The sequence below is a fragment of the Lagenorhynchus albirostris genome, chromosome 13 (genome assembly GCF_949774975.1).
Source record: "Lagenorhynchus albirostris chromosome 13, mLagAlb1.1, whole genome shotgun sequence".
Lineage (NCBI taxonomy): Eukaryota > Metazoa > Chordata > Mammalia > Artiodactyla > Delphinidae > Lagenorhynchus > Lagenorhynchus albirostris.
Genome location: NC_083107.1, coordinates 60,541,281 through 60,566,252, shown reverse-complemented (window position 1 = coordinate 60,566,252; position 24,972 = coordinate 60,541,281). Strand labels below are relative to the sequence as shown.

Below are 24,972 nucleotides of genomic sequence, written 5' to 3'. Positions count from 1 at the left end.
GGTGATCAAGATACATAGTATTTGCCCTGGGCTAGATGGCTGGATCAAGTCTCCATCACTTGCCCTGGGCTAGATGGCTGGATCAAGTCTCCATCATCCATCAGTTAATGAATCCTGACCTTTCACAGATCCAATTTCCTGGATTTACTTTAAAGTTTTCAAATAAGCAGATACCCCTGGATTGATTCCTAAGTAATTGTTGTTTATATTAGAAATTAAAACTTGGTCACTTGGTATTTCTCAGTCATCTATCAACTTAGAATTGGGAAAGGAAGAAAAAAAAATCACAAGGTTAGGGAGATAACACACAGAAGAGGGCAAGAGGAGAGCTAAAAGATCATGACAATGTACAGAAGTCCAGAGGACAGGGAGATGTGTCAAAGGCAGGCAGAAAGGGGAAAGGTAGCAAACAATGAAGAGATTGTGTGAAATAATACCAGACAAGGTGGAGGGGGTCAGATTTCATATTGCAGGGGAAAGAATATGTGTTGTCAATACAAATGCAAAGGGCCTCAATCTGCCTATTTTAAAAAGCAGGAAATAATTCATTTTCATGAAGGGAAAAAATCATAATTCCTTTGAACACTAACTACTTTTTGCAGTTTGGTTTTTACTAAAGAAAAAAGATATACAACCTCAAGAATTGAAAACAGCCCATTTACCATACAGACAATAATACTTTCACTGATTTTCTTACAACAAATATGTAAATTGCCTCTGTGCTGGGCGCATGCTGGGTCAGGATACAGGGCTGCACGAGACACAGTCCCTACCTGCAAAGCTGGGGAGAGAGCTGCTCATATCATAGTGTGTATGGCTGGATACAGACAGACTGGCCCAACCTGGGATGCTGATTTTACAGCCTGATAAGAAATGGTCCGTTTATCTTAAAATCTGTCTATCTGGTACCTTCCACTCATCTTTCAACCCTCTTAAGCACTAGTCTGTACTTCAAGGATTTGAAAATAATTATGTCACTTCCGTATTTTCTCAGTTCCTTCATCCCCTCCGTTTGACATAATTTGACATTTCACCCCTACACAGTTTGTCAGTATTCCTCATAAGAGTATAGTTGGCAGCACTTCCCTGGTGGTCCAGTGGTTAAGGCTCCACACTTCCACTGCAGGGGGCACAGGCTGGATCCCTGGTTGGGGAGCTAAGGTACCACATGCCATGCAGCGCAGCCACAAAGGAAGTATAGTTGGCACCAGAGCATGATGTGAACCCATGCAGTCTGCCCATCCATGTGCTGTGATGCTGTTTTCTCACTTGAATGAGGTACTAAATATCTGTTGGTTTGAGATATGTAAAGCAGTTAATTCTTTGTGGTTCTTTTTCCTCCTCCCATTAAATAGCCTTCTTCTTTAAATAATCAGCTGGTATCTGTGGACTGCAAGAAAGGAACCCGAGTCCAGGTGGACGGTTCCCAGAGAATGCTGAGAATCGCAGAACCAGACGCCAGATTCAGTGGCTTCTACAGCATGCAAAAACAGAACCACCTACAGGCAGACAATTTCTACCAAACGGTGTGAAGAGAGGCAGTGTGGATGAGGTTTTGAAAGACAGAAAAACGACTCAATCTGCTCTTTAACTAGAATTCGTGCACTTGCTTAGTGGATTGTTTTGGATTGTGACTTGATGTACAGCGCTGAGGACTTCCTGGGCTGGGCTCTGTCGACAGCAGTGTGCAGAACAAGCATTCCCACTCTTCCTCAAGATAACCGACCAAGTGTTGTCTTAGAACCAAAGGTTTGAAAGTTGCTAAGGTATATTTGCTTGTAATATAGCTGTAGAGATACTTGGGGACGGGGACAGTGAGTTTGGTTGGGGCGAATGGGTGGGAGGGTGGTGTTGGGAAGACAAATAGGTCAGCTTGGCTTGTGGAGAAATCCAGTCCAGTGGCCCAGAGGATATTTTTTTCCTGTTGCTCAGAAGACTTGCACTGGTTGCTGCAAAGCTCAGGCCTGAGTGAGCAGGAAAACAAAAAGGCCTTGCGATCCAGCTGCCATAACCACCTTAGACTACCAGACGAGCACATCAGACCCTTTTGATAGCCAACCCAGGCCTAAAGCCACATGCTTCTTTTATATACAGTCACAGCTGCAGTAGGTGGTGAGGAAGCAAGAGAAATGGGGTAGCGACGTTTCTCTAAAGCGGGTGATTAAGGATATATATACAGTTATACTTTTTGCTGCTTTCTTTTTCTTCCAAGTCAGTCAATCAGCCAGTTCCTAGCAGAGTCAGCAAATGAATAAAACCCGAGTCGTTTCTTGACGTGAGCACTGGAGCTTTTCTGACAGCAGCGTGGCAGGAAGGAGAAGAGGGGGAAGGACACCAGGCATTCCCAGGGGCTATACTTCCTTGTTTGTTGTTGCTTTCTTCTGTTCTGTCGGTTGTTCATAGTTTTCGTTGAAGCTCTAGCTTAAGAAGAAACTTTTTTAAAAAAAAAAAGACTGTTTGGGGATCTTTTTTTCCTTATTATATACTGATTCTACAAAATAGAAACTACTTCATTTTAATTGTATATTATTCAAGCACCTTTGTTGAAGCTCAAAAAAAAATTATGCCTCTTTAAACTTTAGCAATTATAGGCATAGTTATGTAACTATCTTATGCTTCAGAAAAACAAAAGTATTTGTGTGCGTGTGTATATAATATATATGCATATATATTTATACACATACAATTTATGTTTTCCTGTTGAATGTATTTTTATGAGATTTTAACCAGAACAAAAAACAAACAGGCATTCCATATCAGTGCTTTTGATCACTTAAATTTTTGATTAACACAAAGTCTCAATCTACTTGCAGTTTAATTGGGAAGAGAAACGTGTGAGTGTTGGGTGTATGTGTGTTTGTGTGTGTGTGTATGCACACGCCTTGAGCAGTCAGCATCATACCTGCTATGGAGAAGGTATTCCTTTATTAAAATCTTCCTCATTTGGATTTGCTTTTGGTTTTCAATTTGCTCACTGGTCTCTGCATCACTAATCAGCTCCTGGATTTTTTTTTTTTCTTTTCAAACAACTGTTTGAAACAACTACTGGAATATTGTCCATAATAAGCTGGAAGTTTGTTGTAGTTTGCCTCAGATATAACTGACTGTACACTATAGTGTTAACTTTTCAAACAGCTCTTAGCACTTTTATACTAATTACCCATTTGTTGCATTGATTTTTCTTTTTAAAATGCTTGTTGTGAAAGACACAGATACCCAGTATGCTTAATGTGAAAAGAAAATGTGTTCTGTTTTGTAAAGGAACTTTCAAGTATTGTTGTAAATACTTGGACAGAGGTTGCTGAACTTTAAAAAAAAATTAATTTATTATTATAATGACCTAATTTATTAATCTGAAGATTAACCATTTCTTTTGTCTTAGAATATCAAAAAAAAGAAAAGAAAAAGGTGTTCTAGCTGTTTGCATCAAAGAAAAAAGATTTATTATCAAGGGGCAATATTTTTATCTCCAAAATAAATTTGTTAATGATATGTTACCAAAATAGACCTACATCAGCCTGATTAGTATAAATTTTTGTTGACAATTAATCCATTCCTGGCATAAAAAGTCTATCAAAAAATTGTAAATGCTTGCTTTTTGTTTTTTCAATCATGGCCATATTATGAAAATACTAACAGGATATAGGACAAGGTGTAAATTTTTTTTATTATTTTAAAGATTTGATTTATCCTGAGTGCTATATCTATTACTCTTTTACTTTGGTTCCTGTTGTGCTCTGTAAAAGAAAAATATAATTTCCTGAAGAATAAAATAGATATATGGCACTTGGAGTGCACTATAGTTCTACAGTTTGTTTTGTTTTCTTCAAAAAACAAGGCTGTAAAAGGATTACCTGCAACTTGATTCTTGGCAGCAAATAAACACTTTGACTCTAAATCACACAGCGTCACTTTCAAAAAGATTCTGTGTCTGAGATGAGAAAGATGACTCGTCCTTTTACTTTAAGGCTGTCAGTTCCGGCGTCACAAGCAGCCCCAGTGCTTCTCTAAGAAGGCAGGCCCTTCCCAAGGAATCCTTGTTTAAAAAAAAAAAAAAAAAAAAGGGTGTCCCCCGCCCAGCAGTCAAGTGTACAGCACAGGGATGCTGCTGTGAGAGAAACTTAAAACCTACCTGTTGTCAGTCACAGATCAGAAACACGCCCATCTCATCATTAGTGTCAAACTCATTCATCATGTGTAGGAGAAAGGCTGTAGTGGGAAACCCTAGGATTTTACTAATGCTGAAGAAAGAGGTTACCAAGCAAAATAGAGGAAACCTCATTAAAAGGGGACTTTGAGTTGATAGGAAAAAATAGCATATTTTTCATACATTTCAGATGCATCAACTTAAGAATGAACTATAAACAGAGCACTGTTGAGTCGCTTCAAAAAAAATCTCTTTTGACTCTTTCGGATGCCCTCCAAAGTGATATTTCTTCAGTATAAGACAATTTTTACAAATTCAGATTAAATTATTAATATTATTGTATTAGTATGCATCTTCATCAATTCAAGGGCAAGGGACAAATTAGTTCCACATATTCGCTATCAAATAAGACATTAATAAAACAAGGAACCATCTCAAGTTCCACATACTCCTAGAGAACGGCTTAAGTGCCACGCTGGCATCAACTCCAAACTGAGCTACTGCCGTTGCAGTCCTGGTGTCCCGTTTACTGAGCCGGGTAGCTCTGTATGCTCACAGATGTTTAAGTGGAATTTTAAAAGCCCCCCCCGACAGCAGGTCCTATAGAGACTCTACTTACACTCATGTTGTCAATGGGAAGAAGCTGCCATGGCTGTTAGGAATGTCTCACGGACCCAGAAAAAGAACAGGACTTCCATCATTCCACAGCAGCTTAGCACGATCTGAAAAAAGTCCCTCTCTGCCCTCCTTAGCATCATGAGGCAAATCAAGATTTCACCACTGTAATGATGGACAATGTGTGAAGAGTGAGGGGAGGAATCCAGCACTATTAAGGGAAGAAAAAAACCAAAAACTCAAAAATAAAGCTCTCAAGTATATATTACCTTTTTTTCCCCCAACATTTATTAAATGACATTGACTTGACTGGAGCTGGCAAACGTTTTTCATGACTAGTGATGGATCCATGAGTAGCTGTTTCCAGAATTACTACTTTAGGAAAACACATAGGCATGAATAAAATATAACAGTAACAGGAAATGGGCAATGCTGTAGCATACAGTTTCTTAAGCACCTTAAAGGATACAAACTCCTTTTAAAGGACACTTCTTCACAGACAAGTGAAATGAAGCAATGAAACCTCTAAAGTTAATACAAGATTCTGAAAGTAAGTGGCATCTTAATGGTTAAAATATGAACAACGGTGAAACGCAGCAACCTCTAAAATCAGTTGTCTCCAGCTGTTTCGATATTGACTAAGTATTAAGCCAAGACAGCGCATATTCTGGTTTCCCTTCTTCCAAGAACACCCCAATTTTTAAGTCTTAGTCTCTCTGGACAATACTGGTAGGTAATATTTACACTGACAATTCTCTTACAAAAAAATCAGTGTTGGTTCTTGCCAGCACTGAAAAATAACGAGTATAAATCTCTCAGTGCTTTGATCTAGTTCTTGAGTGAGTGCAGTTTAGATCCAGAAAGCCTTAAAAACTCGAACAGGCATGAAAAATATAACTGTACATGCACAATTCACATCACTCCCCCTTACTCTATAAAGCTGGAAAAGAGTTCATAATTGTTAGTATTTAAGAAAACATCTCTAGAATTCAAAATAGTGCCGTAGTTCCCTCGGTTCATAATATAAAGCATTAGAGAAGGCATGATCACTATAGTAATACTGAATCACAAACCCAAGTTCAGGTGTCCTGAGTTTCCAATAGCAGGAAGGTAACGGTAGCCAGCTTTCAGAATGATGCTATAAGCAATTTAGTTTGCTGTCCACAGACGATAAAGCTATTCCTGAAGTTATGCTGCCCTATGTAGGACACAGAACTAGAGGAACAACAACAAAAAAAATTTTTAATAGAAATGAATATTTTGTATATGTTTACACAAGATGTATATATATTTATACACATTTTTATGTATATACATTTTATATGTATATAAAAAACACCATTAGAACTAAACATTAATGCAAGGATCTATAGTGGCAATTTTTTTCTAAGGTATAAAAGGCTACACCCAACAATGAAACGTTTTCTCAAGACACATTGATTAGAATTGCCCAGAAATGAGACACCAAAAGGCCATGTCTCTTAGGGTACCACGTAGAGATAAAAACCCATAACGTTAGCCCTGTACGAGGCTTATAACACAGCAAACGGCTCCCCAGTGAAGTCAAAGAAGGATCCAAGTGTCTGCACACAATTTTCTTCCCATCTAGGGTCAGCACAGTGGCAGCCAGAGCTACACTACTAGCCTTTGGCACAGCTCTTGAGGGCCGGGGTGGGAGCAGTCTGCGGTGGCGTAATTACACAATGGTAAGAAAGAAGCTTAAGTAGCCTATACGGCATCCATCCCATCTTTTCCAGGCCAAATGAGGCCACTTTTCTACCTTCTTTCACTTCTTACCTTTGCACTGAAATTAAGGTGGTATATGTAGGCAGCTAAGCCATAGTCACTGGCATTAAAAACAATAAGGAGAAAGTCCCACCAGGAAAGAGGGAGGAGAGTTCTCCCTTGAGCAATACCCTCTTCCTGGGCAAAATGTTCTACTGGTCCCCAAGGAAGAGAAATCACTAACTGGCTATGGATTTCCAGAATGGGTGGAAAAGAGCATTTTAAATAGCCCTCCATCCTCAGCTTCCCATGCACGTGAACTCCTCTGAGTGTTACACTCCCCTCCTCATTTTCTCAGAGTACAGAGTCACCCTTTAGTCTGAACCCCAGCTTCTTTTCCACCCAGTCCTCACAATACAAAGCCAAGACAAAAACCGCAACACATGCACACAAGCAGCTCGTCAGTGGCAGGTACTGTCTAGCTAGACCTGGGCTCGCAGACCAGAGCCAGTGGCCCGAGCAAGGGGAGCACAGCTGGAGGCATGCCGCCTCCCTAGGGCAGGTGGTGAAGAGTCGCGGTTACAGTCCCAGGTTTTCAGGGAAAAAAGGGAAAGTCACACCCCCACCATACGACCCAGCAATCCCACTCCTGGGCATATACCCTGAGAAAACCATAATTCAAAAAGAGTCATGTACCAATATGTTCATCGCAGCTCTATTTACAATAGCCAGGACATGGACGCAACCTAAGTGTCCATCAACAAGTGACTGGATAAAGAAGATGTGGCACATATATACAATGGAATATTAGCCATAAAAAGAAATTAAATTGAGTTATTTGTAGTGAGGTGGATGGACCTAGAGTCTGTCATACAGAGTGAAGTAAGTCAGAAAGAGAAAAACAAATACCGTATGCTAACATATATGTGGAATCTAAAAAAAAAAAAGGTTCTGAAGTTGCAAGACAGGAATAAAGACGCAGACGTAGAGAATGGACTTGAGGACACAGGGAGGGGGAAGGGTAAGCTGGGACGAAGTGAGAGAGTGGCATGGACATATATACACTACCAAACGTAAAATAGATAGCTGGTAGGAAGCAGCCACATAGCACAGGGAGGTCAGCACCGTGCTTTGTGACCACATAGAGGGGTGGGATAGGGAGGGTGGGAGATGCAAGAGGGAGGAGATATGTGGATATATGTATATGTATAGCTGATTCACTTTGTTATACAGCAGAAACTAACACACCATTGTAAAGCAATTATACTCCAATAAAGATGTTAAAAAAAAACAAATCACACGCCCACATCCCCCCCCCCCCGGAACACTGCTCTCTGGGTCATAAAATTCTCCCATGCAGTCTGATGATAAAATAGCTAGAGAATGCTTCAGAAGCTCATTCTGTCTCTGGCCCTCATGGCAGTGCCCTAGAGACCCACTATAATTGAAAATTAAGACATGTTCTTTATGTGCATCTCATTCCTGATTCACATCTATGAAGAACAAACCTCAGAACAATCCAGCTTTCATACCAATGCTAGCACAACACAAAAGCAAACAAAGATGTCAGACTTTTTTGTTTTGTTTTGCGGTACGCAGGCCTCTCACTGTTGTGGCCTCTCCCGCTGTGGAGCACAGGTTCTGGACGCGCAGGCTCAGCGGCCATGGCTCACGGGCCCAGCCGCTCTGCGGCATGTGGGATCCTCCCAGACCGGGGCACGAACCTGTGTCCCCTGCATCGGCAGGCGGACTCTCAACCACTGCGCCACCAGGGAAGCCCTTTTGTTTTGTTTTTAATTCAGAATGTAATAAGAAGAGAAAACTCTTCTCCATCAGAAAGAAAAAAAAGCTTATTTAAAAAACGATCATGTCAACTTAGTCTTTTCTACCCTCCTGTTAACCTACTAATGGCTGGCTTAGTGTCAGGTCTTACAGGTGATACTCATGTAATATTCACTTTGTGCTCATGACTATACCAAGGGTTCCCCCTTTATGAAGCTATGACTGAAGAAAAGTCCCATCTGAGTTATCTGACGTCTCACAAATCCCAACCTTCGGTTCAGCTAGCTACTCTTGATGGAGAAGAGAGAGAACCCAAAGAAGAGAAGTGTGACCAGAGGCGGACTGCTCTCAAAATTGGATCAAACACTACAGGATGCATTTTACGATGCTCTGAAAATACGTTACCTAAAAAACTGCTACTTTTTAAGAAATAATTTCACTGAAAAGTATTATTTTTGCCTATAATTAAATAAGTTCTTCAGTCCTTCTATCATCCAAATTTTCTTCCTTCCTCAGCAAAGCAGGTGATCTCGTTAAAGTCTCAAACGATCTTCCTTTGCCTCATCACTGTTCCCATCCTGTGAGATGCCGATCTTGCTCCTAAGATGTATGGCTCACTCTTCACTGCCCTGGCTTTATGAAAGTCCATTCTTTTTCTCTTTCTCCCTCCGCTCCCTGCCCCTTACCCCATCCCCGTTCATGTTCCCTTTGGGACTGTGAACTGATCTAACTGTTCCCTCCTTCATCCGTCCTTCTTCTAGTGTCCCCAAGAGGACAGAGGCCACCTTTCTCAAATCCTCAGCGTCAACACCTTAGACTCACATCATTATGGCAATATCTCCACAACATTTCCTCCAATGCCTTCTCTTTTTTTTTTGGCTGCTCCTCGCAGCCATGTGGGATCTTAGTTCCCCGACCAGGGATGATCGAACCTGTGCCCCCTGCGGGGGAAGCTCAGAGTCTTAACCACTGGACCTCCAGGGAAGTCCCTCCGTTGCCTTCCTTGATGTTTATAATTTAGCTGTGGAAATTATTTCCAGCCCAGGACTTCAAATAAAAATTAAATTTTAAATAACCACACTTTATGATATTGGAAGCATAAATAAGTCGTCACGTTATCTATTCTCACCCTGCAAAATAAAAGTTGCGCATTTTGGGCTTCCCTGGTGGCGCAGTGGTTGAGAGTCCGCCTGCCGATGCAGGGGACACAGGTTCGTGCCCCGGTCCGGGAAGATACCACATGCCACGGAGTGGCTGGGCCCGTGAGCCATGGCCACTGAGCCTGCGCGTCCGGAGCCTGTGCTCCGCAACGGGAGAGGCCACAACAGTGAGAGGCCCGCGTACCACAAAAAAAAAAAAAAGTTGCGCATTTGGAAGTTACTTTTTAATCTATTAGCAAGACAATGCATTTATTGACCAATCAAAACTTCCCAACCACTGCCCATACACTATTCTAAAACTCACCTTTCAGTATATAATCAGTTAACAAACTCGGAACTTTTTCACTATCCTCTTTCATGGCACAAAGAACTGCAAAATAAAGGAGAAAGAAAACACAATTTCAAATTCAGATAACCTCAGTCATGGTAGCCTTAGTCTTAATTACATGATACAACAATTCATGCAAATTGACTATTTTCTGGATGAGAGAATACAACTGCAAATGTTCAAGAATTTGTTATAGTTGAATAAGTCGTTTTTCAGGTAAGAATACTGCAGCTACCTGAGAGCTATTACCCTGATTTAAAATTTCTAAACAGTGGAGGCAGGAAACAGGAGCTGGGTTATTACACAGAGCCCCAGTTTTGTCACCATAAATACTGGCAAGTGAGTTACCATAATGTGCACTTCTATGGGCTCTGGAGAGGAGAACCTTGGTGCTGCAGGTCTCATGAGCTGGAGGAACTCTTAGGGAAATGAAGAGTTAGCCGTACTCTCCAAGGAGCACATCAGTCAGCCTTCTTGGAAACTTTTAAAGAAAAAAACAAAATGAAGAACAGACTTCCCATGAAGCAAGCACCCAGCCGGGCTGCTTACTTCTTGATACTCCAAAGGCACCTGGGTGATTTCGCCTCATCCTAAAGAGAATCTTTGACAATTTGATCTCTAAGCAGAGACAAAACAGAAAACACAGCTACTATTACAGTGGTTAAAAAACATCTAGACCACCTATACTGCCCTTTCATAGTGACTGCCAACTCGAACTCTCCAGGGCATCCTGGGGAAAGGCCTCACTGTTCTCCCCCCGACGTATGACAAGACAACCTACTGTAACCGTCAAGTCAGTCTTCCTGGGTTTAAACCCCGGCTCTGCCACTTCCTAGCAGTGGGACTGTGAGCAAGTTACTTAACCACCCAGTTCCTCATCTGTAAAATGGGAATAATCATTAGACTTGTCTCAAAGGGTTGTTGTGAGTATTAAGTTACTAATTCAGGTGTAAAGGACTTAAAGTAGTACCTGGCACATAATATACGCTACATAAGCATTACCATCATTATTAGCACAGCTAATATTATTCTAATTCTTATCACTACTATTATTGCACCTCCAATAGCTTTTATGAAGAAGGATACATATCTAAACACTGCCTATCTCTACAGGGCTTCCCCTGCAGTAACTTCTATACGTGGGGATGGCAGAGGCTCAGATTCTCCCCAAAATTTTCAGGAGATAACCACTTTTCTTAAACTTTCAGAGTAAAGGTCATCCTTCCGTCTACTGTCTTCATGTAGTATATTAACTTGGACACTCATTCACATACCCTACATACATTCACTCACCCCAAATTCCAAGTTGTGTCAGTCTATAAAGACATCATCTAAGGATCGGCCTAGGACATTCTGATGTGGGAATTATGACAACTTTGGTTTGGCTAAGTATGTGTTTGTCCTTGATCTGAGAAGCTGAGATCCCTCAGTAATTCCTGGCTTCTAGGCAATATCTGTGCTCTCTTCTTAGAGAAATACTTAATGTTCAGTATTTCTGCTTCCAATCATATTTTAGATTTGTTTTCAGTTCTACATAAAATCACGTACCAAAAACCAGCACTATTAAAATCCAGCATTATTAAAATGTGGTGGACTGGAAATTACGAGACACAGCCCTGTAATGAACCATTCTCCTGTGTGATCTTGGACACTCATTCTTCCTGAAAAGTAGAGGGCTAGCCACCTAGTTAATCTCTTAATTCTTTATTTTATACAGGCTGGCATCACATAAGTATGAAATGTTCTGAAAAGTACTGTTCAAAGGAAAGGATAAAAGCTTCAGGTTAGCAGGCAGGCTGCTTGCAAATAAGACATTTCTTTCCTCGTGCTCCCGCCACCCATGCCTCGATCACCTCAATTTCCAAAATCAATATCATCATTAATATCCACTCATGTGATGCTCTCTCGTTCGGCTCCCTCTTTAATTCACAGTTATCACAAATATTTATAAACAGAAAGAACCTAACAGATCAGCAAATTCAATCCCTTCAAGAAAAACAAGGCCAAGTGATTGACTTATCCCAAATCACACATACATTAATTTATTTACTATGAGGTAAAGAGAGCAAATATTTTAATCCTCATTTTTCACTGTAACTGAGAGAGTGTAAATGACTTCCAAGGATATCCCTATAAGTAACGGATAGAACCAGAATTCAGGGCTCATTTATGGCCATCATAAATATACATTATATTGAATGTCTCTTAAGTCTAACAAATTATTTTAAAATGCAAGCCCATTGAAGGTGGAGTATTTTTGTCTGCTTTGTGAACTGAAGTATCCCAAGTGCTCAGAACATGGCCTGGCACAGAGTAGGCCTTCATTAAATATTTGCTGAGTGAATAAATATTCTTAAAACATTACTATCAATTTATTTTCTACCTGTAACTACCTACCTTGGTTTCCACAATCCTAAGAAAGGAGAGTGTTTTAGGCTGCATTTCTAAATCTTTCCTACTGAGTTTCTGACAGTCATACTAATATAAGATCCATGAAGCACCTTATTAATTGATAAATGGATATATTCTTAAATATACAAGAGGTGATGGGAAATTGTTACATTTTTCCTCCAGAAGTTCAGCTTGTAAATGTTTCAAAAGATAAGAAAAACAGGAAAAATACAAATCAACTCTAGATTGAGTGCTGTGTTTGTCACAACCATTTATGGTTTCATTCTCAAAAGAATAAATGATGACATCCATCATTTACTATCCTAAATTGACAAAATAAAACAATAACAGAAACAAAACCAGCCAACTAAAATCAGTGTTTAGAATCAGCAAAAGTAAACAAGGTAACAGTTTAATTTTGTCTTTGCTTACTTTTTGTTAATATTTGAAGATCTTCAATAGATGGTGGTCCATTTTTTTTCTCATAAGGAATGACTGTTGTCAAGTACTGCCAAGTTAAAAAAAAAAGTGTCACTTAAATCTGAATTACCTTCTCTGCAAAAATTTGATATAGTTACTAGAAGGTTCGTTTTATAACATGAGAAACATGAGCCACTTTAGTGATGAACACAGCTATCTTACTATCTCAGCTGGAACTCATTTTTTTTGCCCACCTGTTTACATAAATATCAACTTTTCTGTCTTTTAATTATTGAAAATTTCACAGGAGTAAGTCTGAGGGTGATGCGTCCAATTTGTTCATTTTTAAAATGAAGTCTTATCTAACATTCTCCTTGAATACTTCAACACAGTTTTGAAATGGTAATTTAAACTAAAAACATAACCATTCTGCATAACAAAATAGTTCCCAACAGTCAAATGATTCTGTTTTAGACCATTTTTTTCTGGTTGAACAAAACAGTCACATGGATAACTTGACAACTTTAAAAATGAATACCAGCTTTCTCCAGAAGCTAAAAAAGAAACACTTACCCAAATAATTTTAAAGATGTATTACTATTATTTTAAATTATTGTGTAAGTAGTTATAAATGCTTAAAGGTATTAAAGGAAAAGAAAAAAGTGAAGGGAGATAATGGCCTAATGAATAATGAAAATTCATGTCTGATATTGAGACAAACTGCCTAGTTCACTACTGTAAAGGCTCACAAGTATCAGTTATGTCCTATAATTACGTCCCTTGAAAGCATAATCTAAAAGTTATTGTCCAGATTCTCCTATTCTGACCACGCCACCAAAAAATGTATAGCTCAACGTACTTTGCATGTGCTTATCTAGAGATCTACTAGTTTTTTGTTTTTTGTTTTTTTGCGGTACACGGGCCTCTCACTGTTGTGGCCTCTCCCATTGCGGAGCACAGGCTCCGGACGCGCAGGCTCAGCGGCCATGGCTCACGGGCCCAGCCGCTCTGCGGCATGTGGGATCTTCCCGGACTGGGGCACCAACCCGTGTCCTCTGCATCAGCAGGCGGACTCTCAACCACTGCACCACCAGGGAAGCCCTACTAGTTTTTTTTACCTGGAATCTCTCCAGACCCACCTATTATTTAGCCCCAGTCCTGAATCTCAGCTCTATTCCTAATCCTCTTTGAGCAATTTTATCCCACTCATAATCAAAAAACAAAATAGAATTGCTTAAAAATAACTGATTACAAAGAATTGTTTCAATCTTTAAGAAACTTAGTTTCCACCATCTTTATGGTGTAGGCCTCTCCAAGATGATGCCCAGTTGTATAACCAAACATGTTTCTTTGTAAAGAATACACAAGAAGCCAAAACACACCCTCCTGGGACCTCGCTAATAGCATGCATGTCGGGCAACTTGTAGAAGCACCAGGAAGCCGCACCTTGGCATGCATGCTGTCTAGCCACACTTTCAGGCCTTCCTGCCCCACTCCCACATGTTGGGTCAGTTTGGAAGTTATTCTGCCATCTTGTGGGTTTGAGAGAGGTGAGGCAGAAAAAAAAAAAAAAAATTCAACCATCCCTTAATGGAGCCCACTTATGAGCTGCAAATGTCAGTGTGAAGGATTAATGTCGATCATTTCCCTTCTTGAGTAATACAGAGCTACCTGCAGTAAAAACCTAGACTCAAATGGCTTATTCTCATAAACTGCCTACTAGCTACACTCTGCACACTTTCTCACTCTTCACTTAAGAACTAAATTGAAGAGTTTTCTTTTTAAAGTGAAGGTTTCAATTGTGAAAATTCTAAGCACATTCAATGTAGATGTGTTTCCCATGCTCTTGACATTCCTTAAGTCATTATATCAAAAAATGCTAATAAAAAGCAAACTGCTATACATCTGACTGTGTATTTATATCCATGTATAATTTGGTATAAATAATGTTTCATGCCTCATTCAGCAGACAACTGAGTTGACTGACCACATGATACACCTTAAAAGCACATGAATTTCATTTAGAAGTAGGTAAGGTATACTCTATAAACATTTTGACCTAGAACTGTAGTCTAAAAGATACCAACATCTGGCTTTCTTTCCCCCCAAATGAGATCTTGTTTCTTAAACTTTTAGAATTACAGTAGCATATTCTAGTTTAGTTATTTTCACAGCTATATATTCTACACATGCAATTCATTAAGTCAATATATTAACAGCTATTTGTTTAAAGGTAAAAGTGAAAAATAGAGTTCTAAAACGTGTATTAAGAATACACTGGGGCTTCCCTGGTGGTGCAGTGGTTGAGAGTCCGCCTGCCGATGCAGGGGACACACGTTTGTGCCCTGGTCTGGGAAGATCCTACATGCCGTGGAGCGGCTGGGCCCGTGAGCCATGGCCGCTGAGCCTGCGCGTCCGGAGCCTGTGCTCCGCAGCGGGAGAGGCCACAACAGAGAGAGGCCCGCATACCGCAAAAAAAAAAGAAAAGAAAAGAAAAAAGAATACACTGAATCTACTGTCTAATTTGAAAAATGCTTTTTCCTAAAGGGAAATTCTATGCATTATCAAGGCTATAAATATAATGAACTTTCATTTCTTTAAGCAATAGTCTTAGTAGATTAGTAAGACTGCCAGCTTTCAGGACCCTCACTTACACAGAGAATGAAAAAACAGAGAATGAGGAAAACAAGAATAACCGAGCACCTGTTTCTCTCCACCTGAATTTCCAAAGGTGTGGCGGAGGCCATTCTGAATGACATTTGAGATCCCTTCCATGCTGAAGCGCTAAAGGCAGCAATAAACGGCCCAGAAGAAAAGGACAGAGAAAGAAGTTCAAAGACTATTAGTAAGAATGTACCATGATGACGTATGTACCCAAGAGGCAAGCAGTTAGAAAATGCCACTAACTCATTCAGATAAAGCAGACAAAATCATGCTGTTTTAAAATGCTTTTGCTTCCATTGCTTTGCAAGTCAAATGCAAAAGCAACTACTTTCATGCAACTATATATGAAGTTTTTCCTGACATAGCTGGTAAATGTGCTCCAATATAAACACTATCAGTTGTACACATATTTGTTTTATGCAGAATTTACCACATAACTTTAAAGATACCTTTTGATATTGTTTACCTACATTTTTTCAAAAGTCTGAAAACTTAATACTGACAGTATGCATATTTTCAGTCTAAGTTTGCATATTTCTACCATAAGTTCGGAGAACATTAACATAACATTTGGCAAATGAAAATGCTGTTACTCGGAGAGCTGATTATTGCTTCCCACTCACTCTTCAGGACACCTGCCATCGCCTTGGGGCAGAAAATTCGAACTGGAAGAGCACATATGCTTCCTGGAGAGCAGAGTGGATCCCACGTGCCAGCGAGGCCCCCTAAGACTTCTGCAGACTTTTCCATTCTGTTTCTAGGAAACAATTCTAGCTTTTTTCTCCCAGCAACCTCCAAGACTTACTAGAATTCGTTGTACTGAAAAGGGAATATTGTTTTCCTACACTACTCATCTTGATTTGTAACCAGCCTACAATGTCATCAGACAGTCAAAAAGAGTCCAGTGGCACCTCTGGGGCTGCTGAGTCAAAGGACTTCGATGGATCCTCTTACAGCATGACTAATTAAGGGGAAAGGCATTCTGAAAAGGAAGTTCAGTCCTGATTCACAGGATGCTTCCTCCCCCTGTAATTTTATAGGGGTGCGTTGAATCAGTAAATACATTTGAGGAGTCAATATAAAGAGTATTTTACCAGGCCCTAATGAACAGAAAAAAGGAAACTAAGGCAATGGTTTCTGCTCTCAAGAAAGGCATAGTGTAGCCCAGTGATTCTCAAAGTGTGGTCCAGGTCAAGACAGCTCCACTAAACATGCTGTACTTTGCTAGCAGCGTAACTCTTCTTTTGATGAAGTAGGCTAGTTTTAAAAGAAAACCTACAGGTAACCATGTCTGTAGATTTTTCACATGCTATCATATAACTTGTTCACATTTTTTAAAGAGATTATCAAAAGAAAGGACCTCTTAGCCTCCTTATCTGCAATAAAACTTACGGGAAACTCTTTTCAAATAAACAAGTCAGCTCTTTTTTTAAAAAAATTATGTCTATCAAACGTAGTTCCTTTCAAAAGCAACAAAGAGAAAAATACTGAATTTTCAGTATTACTTCACTCCATTATCTACAGGCAAGTTAAAGCCAGATACAAATTCAGAAAATCTCAAGCAAGATGAAGCATTTTAGAATCCATGTATCAGAAAGCTAAGGTATACTTCATATTTGAACAGTGTATTCTAAAAACACCATCTTTACCTTTCCCAATTGGCAACCTAATTCCCGTCTCTTGCGGGTAGGGGTGGGAGTAGTTTATGCAAATTTTTAAATTCTTAAGCTGTAATTTAAATTTCTTTATTAAATGTCCAGTTGTGGACATTACTGAGCCATTTCAACTGCCAATAGCCTGAGTATTTGTGAAAGACGGCTTTCATGCAACCAGGCTTAGTGGAAATAAATGAAAATGCAATCACGTGAAGCCACAGTAACTTAGGAACATACAAAACGAAAGAAGTTAAGTAAAGGAACTCCCAGTAGAACCTTTGCCCTTGCGGCTGATGACAGCTGAGTCAGTAGCTGTGGCCAGTCAGGCCCCACTGTATCCTGACCAGGCAAGCAACACAGCAGCCAACAAGGTTCAACTGGGAAAATGACAGAACAAGAAAAATCAGAACATTCAGGCGAAGCACAAAGAAACCAACTGTGAGGTACCACTGAGAACGTTCCACCCCCAATGCTCCAGCTGCCATCAACTCCCACCTCCCCAGAAATCACTAACAATTTTCTCCCTTTACTCCATGTTCAAACTCTTCCTCTCTCCTAGCTCTTTCCCACATTGCCAACTTTAAATTCTGAAACACTCAACCTCTCTTTCGCCAGGGTTTCCAGAAACAGCTCTGCCCAGCATCATTTCTTTGATGCCAAGGTCTGCGGACACCTTTCAGATCCCTCGCAGACATCCAGTAAGCTCTTCTCCCTGCCTGCCTGGGTTCCTAGACACCACACTCTCCCAGAGTCCCCCCTGCCTCTGGGCTGCTTCTTCTGAGAAGTGCCTCTTTCTTTGCTCACCTCTTATATACGGGTGTTTCCCAGGGATTGTGTCCCTATTTTTTTTCTCATGCACACTCTGACTTTTCCCACTTCGACTTCTGCCTCTGTAGATCTACAGCTCCACTTTACTAAGAGCAATCAAGTGCTTGGAACAGAGCCTGGCACAAAGGAAGGGCTCAAGAAACACTGGCCATACCTTTATTTTAATTTCCCTCCTGAGCTTCGGACTTGTACGTTTAGTGGTCTGTTGGACACTTGTACTTAAACATTCCAAAAACGCATCATATCCAAGACTGAATTCACCTTCCTCTCCCCCAGCAATTTTTTTTAAATTTAAAGCCTGTTTCTCCTTCAGCATTCTATACCTCTCTCCTTCATTTATTCATTCTTTCAAAAAATATACTGAGCCACATATTATTCCAGGTATTAAGGATTCAAAGTGAACACATCTGCCAAGGCCCCTCCCATCCTCATGACCTGACATTCCAGCCTAAGAGGAGCAGAAAAAATAAAACAAGTAAAGGAACTAGATAACTGCAGATAATGCACCTCCTGCCGATAGCTACAACAATTAAAAACTGGATGCCTACTTTATACTGGGAGGTCAGAGAAAAGTTCTCCTAGGAGGTGACATCTGAGCTGAAACATGAATTATACACACTCCCAGATGAGCTACAAAGGACAATGGACAAGAGATCCTCTCAGAACAAAACCAAAAGCAGCCCAACTGGCCAACCAAGGAGTTCACCCTGCGGCTAGTGAGCAGGGGTCCTGTTATTCTGCTGCAGCAGGATGTGAAACAGTAGCTACTGAGTATTTCCATTCTCCCCTCCTTCCAATAAGAAGGTTTCATTACAGCGGCCCTGTTCTCTCTCCATCTTCATGTGCTGGATGTGCTGGAATGGGAGGCTTGCTCTTTGTACCATGAGGAGCTACACCATCCAGAGCTGATGGGAAGGACAGACATCCCCCAAAGATACTGTGCTAGATGCAGTTACTGCTGAAGAGGTTTGCATATCTCACTTTGCGGAAGGGGTACACATGTTCTATCTATGCCACCCCAAGGCAGAAATCAATGACCCAACCCTGGCCCCTCCCTTCTCCAGAGCCCCAGCCGATAGATTCAACTGCCTTAATATCTCTGAAATACAACTATTTTCCCATTGCTGTCACTTCCTTGGCTCAATTCTTTCCTGATGGCAGCAACAGCCTCCAAATCAATTCCTTATCTCTAGTTGTCTCCTTCCGATTACTTTCTCCTTGAAACTCTGAAGTTACCCTTCCAAGAGACAAATCTGAATACGTAACGAGCCACTCAAAACCTCTCCTTGGTTTCCTACAGCCTTTAAATAAGGCCCAAATGCCATAGCGAGGCATACAGTACAAAGCCCTCCATCTTCTGGCTTCTACTTTGTTACCCCACACCCTCTTCTTCTTGACTTACTTCCTCCCTCAACCTCCAGCCATAATGAACCACCTGCGGTTCCCCAGGTGCCCTGTCACCTCCAGGTGGTTGCCCACACCACCCCCTCTGCTCAGTATGCCTGTCCCCTCCTTCCTCTGCTTGTCCTCAGGATTCAATTCAGACCCCTCAACCAAACTAGGGGTGATAGTAATGTACACACACCGCTACCACAGGACAGTACCAGGCACAGAAAGCACCAAAAACGTGGTACCTGTTTTGAATACAGCAATAATTACCCTATCCCCAGGTTTCTCAACCTTGACACTACTGACATTGAATTACAGATATGTAATCCTTCGATGTGGGAGCAGTCCTGTGGACTGTAGGATGTTGAATGGCATCTCTGGCCTCTACTCAGCTGGATGCCAGTGACACCCCCCCACCCTCCGCCAAGGAGTGACAGTGACAAACATTTCCGGACATTCCCTAATGTCTCCTGGGGGACAGAACTGGCCTGGTTGAGAATCACTGCATGTGCATTGGATGGTCTGTCATCAGATCCCCAGCCCACAGGCTGCATGTCCCTGGAGGCTGAGATTTACTCTGCATCCTTAACACCCATGCCCGGCACATAATTAGATATCAATATATGTTTTTCTAATAGTACTAAATGAAAAGATAAAAGTTTAATTTGCCACACAGATGACCTTGAAGGCATTATGCTAAGTGAAGTGAGTCAGACAGAGAAAGACAAATAGTGTATGATCTCACTTATATGTGGAATCTTAAAAAAATAAAATAAAAACCTAAACTCATAGGAAAAGAGATCACACTTGTGGTTACCACAGGTGGAGGGTGTGGGGAGAGGGGACTGGAGGAAGGTGGTCAACCAGTATAAACTTCCAGTTATGAGATAAGTAAGCACTAGTGATGTCACGTACAACATGACTTTACTTAACACTGACGTATGATGTAGAAGAGTAAATCCTGGGAGTTCTCATCACAAGGAAAACCTTTTTTCTCCTTTCTTCTTTTAATTGTATCTATATGAGAAGATGGATGTTAGCTGATCCTACTGTGGTAACCATTTCACCATATTTATAAATCAAACCTTCACGCTATATACCTTAAACTTACACAGCAATGTACGGCATTTATTTCTCAATAAAACTGGAAAAAAGAAAGAGGTTTTTTTTTGTTTTTTGTTTTTTAACGTGGGGATGAGGCACAAGATCTAAAAAACAGAACAGAAAGGAAAAAGAAAGTTTTGGTTAATTTTTCATAAGCTCAACCCCATCTCAAAATCTTTAAGGCGAGAAATGACAGATGCCCCTTTTGTATGCCCACAAAGCACAAGCCCAGCCTCAGCAGGCAGGAGGCACTTGACTGATCGTCACTGGCTTCAACTGCAAAATGCTTCAGCAACTACTTCCCCTAACAGTGAAATACTTCCAGATTTTTTTTTTTTTTAATGAAACCAGGAATCATACCTTAGTCAAAAGTATTTGGAATCAGAAAAATTTTTCAACAGTCTTCTTGGATAGAAAAATGTTGGACTAGAAATCAGAAATCTGGGCTCTCTCCCAGCTTTGCCACTAACTGTGTGACATGACAGCAGTCCCTAAGCCTGCAGAGGCCCATTTCCTCATCTGTGAAATGGATGATTAAATGATGTCATTTTTAAAGGTCTTCTCATTTGTAACTTCTGTGAATCTGCAAGTTAACTCCACCTAGAAGATACATGAATTTTTAGGAAGGCAAATCCGAACCATACATATGCACGCACACATACGCACACAGAACAGTACAAGGCTAAAAGGTCACATAAGCTATGATATTAGTGCTCTAGAATGACAGAATTGCCCAGCAAGATGATACATTCAGAGCTGTCTACTCCCGTGGCTTCCTTTTTCTTCCATGACATGAGTACACTTTGAAGAGAAGAGACTAGGTCTTAGTCTCTCCATCCCAGTGACCTGCACAGTGCCGGTGCCACAGCAGGCATTTATAAACGTCTGCTAAGCTGAAGTTGTAACACACCTAAGACCAGTCTTAGAGCCTGTGATAACCATATCGGGAGGCCTCTTGACTTCTTGCAGGAGAGAAACTTTTTTAAAAGAGCTAAAAGGCAAAAATAACCTGAGGGTGAAGAGAAGGATGACATGACGAGATATAAAGTTTTTTGTCAAAGGTGTGAACAGCAGAGTTCTGGAAAAGCCCACTGAAGAACCTAGTCTGAGAAGTCAACATGAGATTAATAAAGCTAAAATCATCCGATTGACATGGTTTGTAAAACAGTGTAGTGACTAAGAAATATAAAACCCCTGGGATAATAAAAGCGTAGCAAGTAGAAGAAGGTAAATGAACTAGAAGGAGCACAGAATGAAAAGACTACCAGCGAGACAAGGAAGGAAAAGGAAAAGAGCTCCTCAAAACACAACAGAGTCTGCTTCACAAATGCCCTATAAATTCCAAAAATACACTCTCTTGGAGGCAAAATGAATTTTAAAAAGATAAAACCTCAGAGGCAGACTAAATTTACTTGTAGTAAACATCACCTCATTTAGGAACACTGCATTTACATGCTTGAGGGCAGATATAGTGTTATTAGGTGTTTATGGTACTTAACTGGGCCAGAGGGAAGACTTTCTCTATGCTTACATTTTGTAAGTGGGGGAGGGGAGGGATGGAGGGAAGAAGAGAGGCATTTCTTTGTTGAACATTTCTGAAGGTGACAGTGCCAGAGCTATGTCAAAGCACTGACAGAAGTTAAGTCTCAAGGTTATGAATGCTCGATGAAACAGAGGACATTCAATAAAGGGTTGTTACAGTTTAATTAAAATAACAGCAGTATTAACTATGTCAGAAAGCCCAATCATGCCTCCAGGTAATCCACCACTTCTAGATTTGAAGTAAAGGTCCCAAATGTTCAAATTCAAAGCAAAGCGCTTGTGAAGTTTCTGTGAGTCTAAAATTATTTTGTAATCTATCCACTGCATCTTTATGAAGGAGTTAATAGCTCTGTAAAATGCCCTTCGCAGAATGCAGTTTTTGATGGGAGCCCTTTTATAAGCAGGAAAATGATTAAGCATTACAGTATTCACTTTATTGTTCCCCTCACCGCTGACAAAGTGCCAAAGTAACGTGGCAAGGACAGGGGAAGGGGTTTACTGAGTTCAGGGCCTCAGTCACATGGTTCATACTGAGAATACTCACTACTGCCTCACGACTATTTGCTTCCCTGGTGTGAGTATGTATTAAAGTCTCAAAATCAGTCATTCTCTGGAAAATTTTCTCAGACGAAACCAGGAACAACCAAGTGTAAACAAGATATAGAAGAAAAAAAATCTATAAAAATCTGAAAGACAAAGAAATAAGCCAAGACCTCCACGCCCATCCACAATACACCCGCACAAAACTCCCAGAGCCATGGGTTCCCTGCACCCACCTCTGTACAACTCTGTACATCCTCGCTCCAATGTACACTGGTTCTGTGAGCTAAGGCCTGCTGAGCTTTTCTTTACCCATTTATGAAATGGCAGCAACAATAATACCTGCTTTATAAGGTTGTTGTGAGGATTAAATGAAATAATCCATGGGAAGCACTTAGCAGGGTGTTCAACAAATATAAATGTTCAGAAAATGTCTGGGCTGTATTCCCTTCAAAAGGCTAGACCAACCTTTGGGACATAACTCCCAAACAGAAATAACCATACCTTTCTGCTTTTCTCCCAAACAGTAAACAACAGTATTTCAAGTTCTCCTCATACAAATAAAATGGCAACTGAGAAATAACCACCCTGATTATAGTCTCTAGGTTAAAAGGACTGAAGACAACACAAGGAAAAGATACTACTGTCTGAGACTGAATCAGCCAGAAAGCTTGAACAGAAAACAAGTAACACTTTTAGGTAATTCAAGGTCTTTCTGAATAATAAAAAGAAAAGAGCTAGAAAATACCACCTAAACTGAAAAGCAACACGGAATCAGATACAGAGTTGTGGTTTGTTCATTCTTTTCCAGAGTCTTAACCATACCAATTCATTCTCTGCACAGTATATTCACCAGCTCAACTAATTTCACAGAAAGCAGGATCCAAGACAGGGAAAAGCCAAACTAACCCAGAGGTCAGGAAATTCAGACTATTCCTGCTATCAAACTTTTCTTAGCTTTTCTCTTACGCTGAGGCCTCACCTGATCCCAGTGGCACAGATCTCTAACTAGCCAGGAAAGCTTTTAAAAATCTCAATATCAAAGCTCAATATCAGAAAAAAAGGTTGGGAAAAGCAATTAGGAAATGCTTTTTCATCTATTTCTGACTCTAATCTATGCTCTCACTCCATTAATATTCTTTATACTCGAGGTTCAAAAGAAAGTAAAATTCAAACATAATTATTGTTCTTTATACATCACATTTTTAGTTTGAGTGACAGGATTTCAAATATTAATTTATGGAATAATACTTAATGTTTTAGTTAAAACTCTTAAATTAATCAAAATACAAAACATGAGAACAGCACAGAATTGAAAGCAATAGTTAAATGTAAAAAAAAAAAAAGTAAAAACATTCAAATAATTAGTAAGCTATTACCTAAGATGTAAAAATTGATCTTGCTTGTTTTGACACTTCTTCAAATCAAATAATTTTAATGTGAATGATAAATCAGTTATAAATGCAAATTCTACCAAAAAAATATTTTTTTGTAAAAGATCCAAGTAAGTTAGAAAATATGAGTTACACCAAAGCAGATAAATATTTGAACATGTCTTAAATATTGAACTACTAATTTATAAGTTCAATCTCAAAGCAGAAAGATGTGAATGAAGATTTTCAAAGTTAGGAGTTAAATGGACTGGCATCAATTTAGTTTTTTGTATCTGAAGATCTTTTAAAATTTTTATGTAATTTAATCTTAATATGGTAATTAACTATTGGCAAACATTTTCAAAGCTACTAAAACTAGAGTAAAATAATTAACCCTGTCAGTTTTATAAACTCTTTTCTGATACTTACAGATATTCTAAATATATAATAAGATCACAATTTCCTGGCATATTATGGTTTTTACGTGAATTTGTATTATACTAACAAATAATTAATCACCTTTCCAAGACATGAAGGAGTCAAGAACAGACTCCTGGGCTTCCTTGGTGGTGCAATGGTTAAGAATCCGCCTGCCGGGCCTTCCCCAGTGGTGGAGTGGTTGAGAGTCTGCCTGCCGATGCAGGGGATGTGGGTTCGTGCCCCAGTCCAGGAAGATCCCACATGCCGCGGAGCGGCTAGGCCCGCGAGCCATGGCTGCTGAGCCTGCGCGTCCGGAGCCTGTGCTCCGCAATGGGAGAGGCCACAACAGTGAAAGGTCCGTGTACCGCCAAAAAAAAAAAAAAAAAAAAAACCAAAGAATCTGCCTGTCAATGCAGGGTACATGGGTTCGAGCCCTGGTCCGGGAAGATCCCACATGCCGCAGAGCAACTAAGCCCGTGTGCCACAACTACTGAGCCTGTGATCTAGAGCCCGCGAGCCACTACTACTGAGCCCACGTGCCACAACTACTGAAGCCCGCGCACTTAGAGCCGGTGCTCCGCAACAAGAGAAGCCACCGCAGTGAGAAGCCCGCACACCGCAACGAAGAGTAGCCCCTACTCACCGCAACTAGAGAAAGTCCGCGCGCAGCAACAAAGACCCAGTGCAGCCAAAAATAAATAAATAAATTTTAAAAATTTGTAAATAAATAATAAATTTTAAAAAAAGATAGGAGACTCCTGATTTTTATTACAGTAACTGCTGAGTCATAAAAGCTCACTATTACCAGTCTAACACCAAAAAACCATTGCAGAAAATGAATAGTGGATAATGGTAAGATATCAAAAACTGGTGACAACATATTTCTCTA

General features: G+C 40.3%; 2 protein-coding genes across 24 annotated transcripts in view; one reads left to right on the top strand and one right to left on the bottom strand.

Moving 5' to 3' along the window:
- Positions 1 to 3,901, top strand: part of CRIM1 (cysteine rich transmembrane BMP regulator 1) — a 208,624-nt gene extending 204,723 nt beyond the window's left edge. For all 5 annotated transcript variants that reach the window (XM_060169096.1, XM_060169094.1, XM_060169095.1 and 2 more), the window contains one exon: positions 1,356 to 3,901. In XM_060169096.1, the coding sequence (XP_060025079.1) occupies positions 1,356 to 1,532 (177 nt within the window). In that variant the 3' untranslated portion in view covers positions 1,533 to 3,901. The remainder of the gene's footprint in view (positions 1 to 1,355) is intronic.
- Positions 591 to 24,972, bottom strand: part of FEZ2 (fasciculation and elongation protein zeta 2) — a 216,632-nt gene continuing 192,250 nt past the window's right edge. For 11 of the 19 annotated variants that reach the window (XM_060169103.1, XM_060169102.1, XM_060169099.1 and 8 more), the window contains 7 exons: positions 15,272 to 15,352; positions 12,581 to 12,656; positions 9,734 to 9,799; positions 5,836 to 5,977; positions 4,133 to 4,973; positions 3,855 to 4,036; positions 591 to 2,417 (listed from right to left, as the gene is read on the bottom strand). In XM_060169103.1, coding sequence (XP_060025086.1) covers positions 5,961 to 5,977; positions 9,734 to 9,799; positions 12,581 to 12,656; positions 15,272 to 15,352 — 240 coding nt within the window. In that variant the 3' untranslated portion in view covers positions 591 to 2,417; positions 3,855 to 4,036; positions 4,133 to 4,973; positions 5,836 to 5,960. Of the gene's footprint in view, positions 2,422 to 3,854; positions 4,037 to 4,132; positions 4,974 to 5,027; positions 5,978 to 9,733; positions 9,800 to 12,580; positions 12,657 to 15,271; positions 15,353 to 17,124; positions 17,265 to 24,972 lie in introns of those variants that run through there. The other 8 variants (XM_060169112.1, XM_060169119.1, XM_060169109.1 and 5 more) reach the window with 7 other exon arrangements.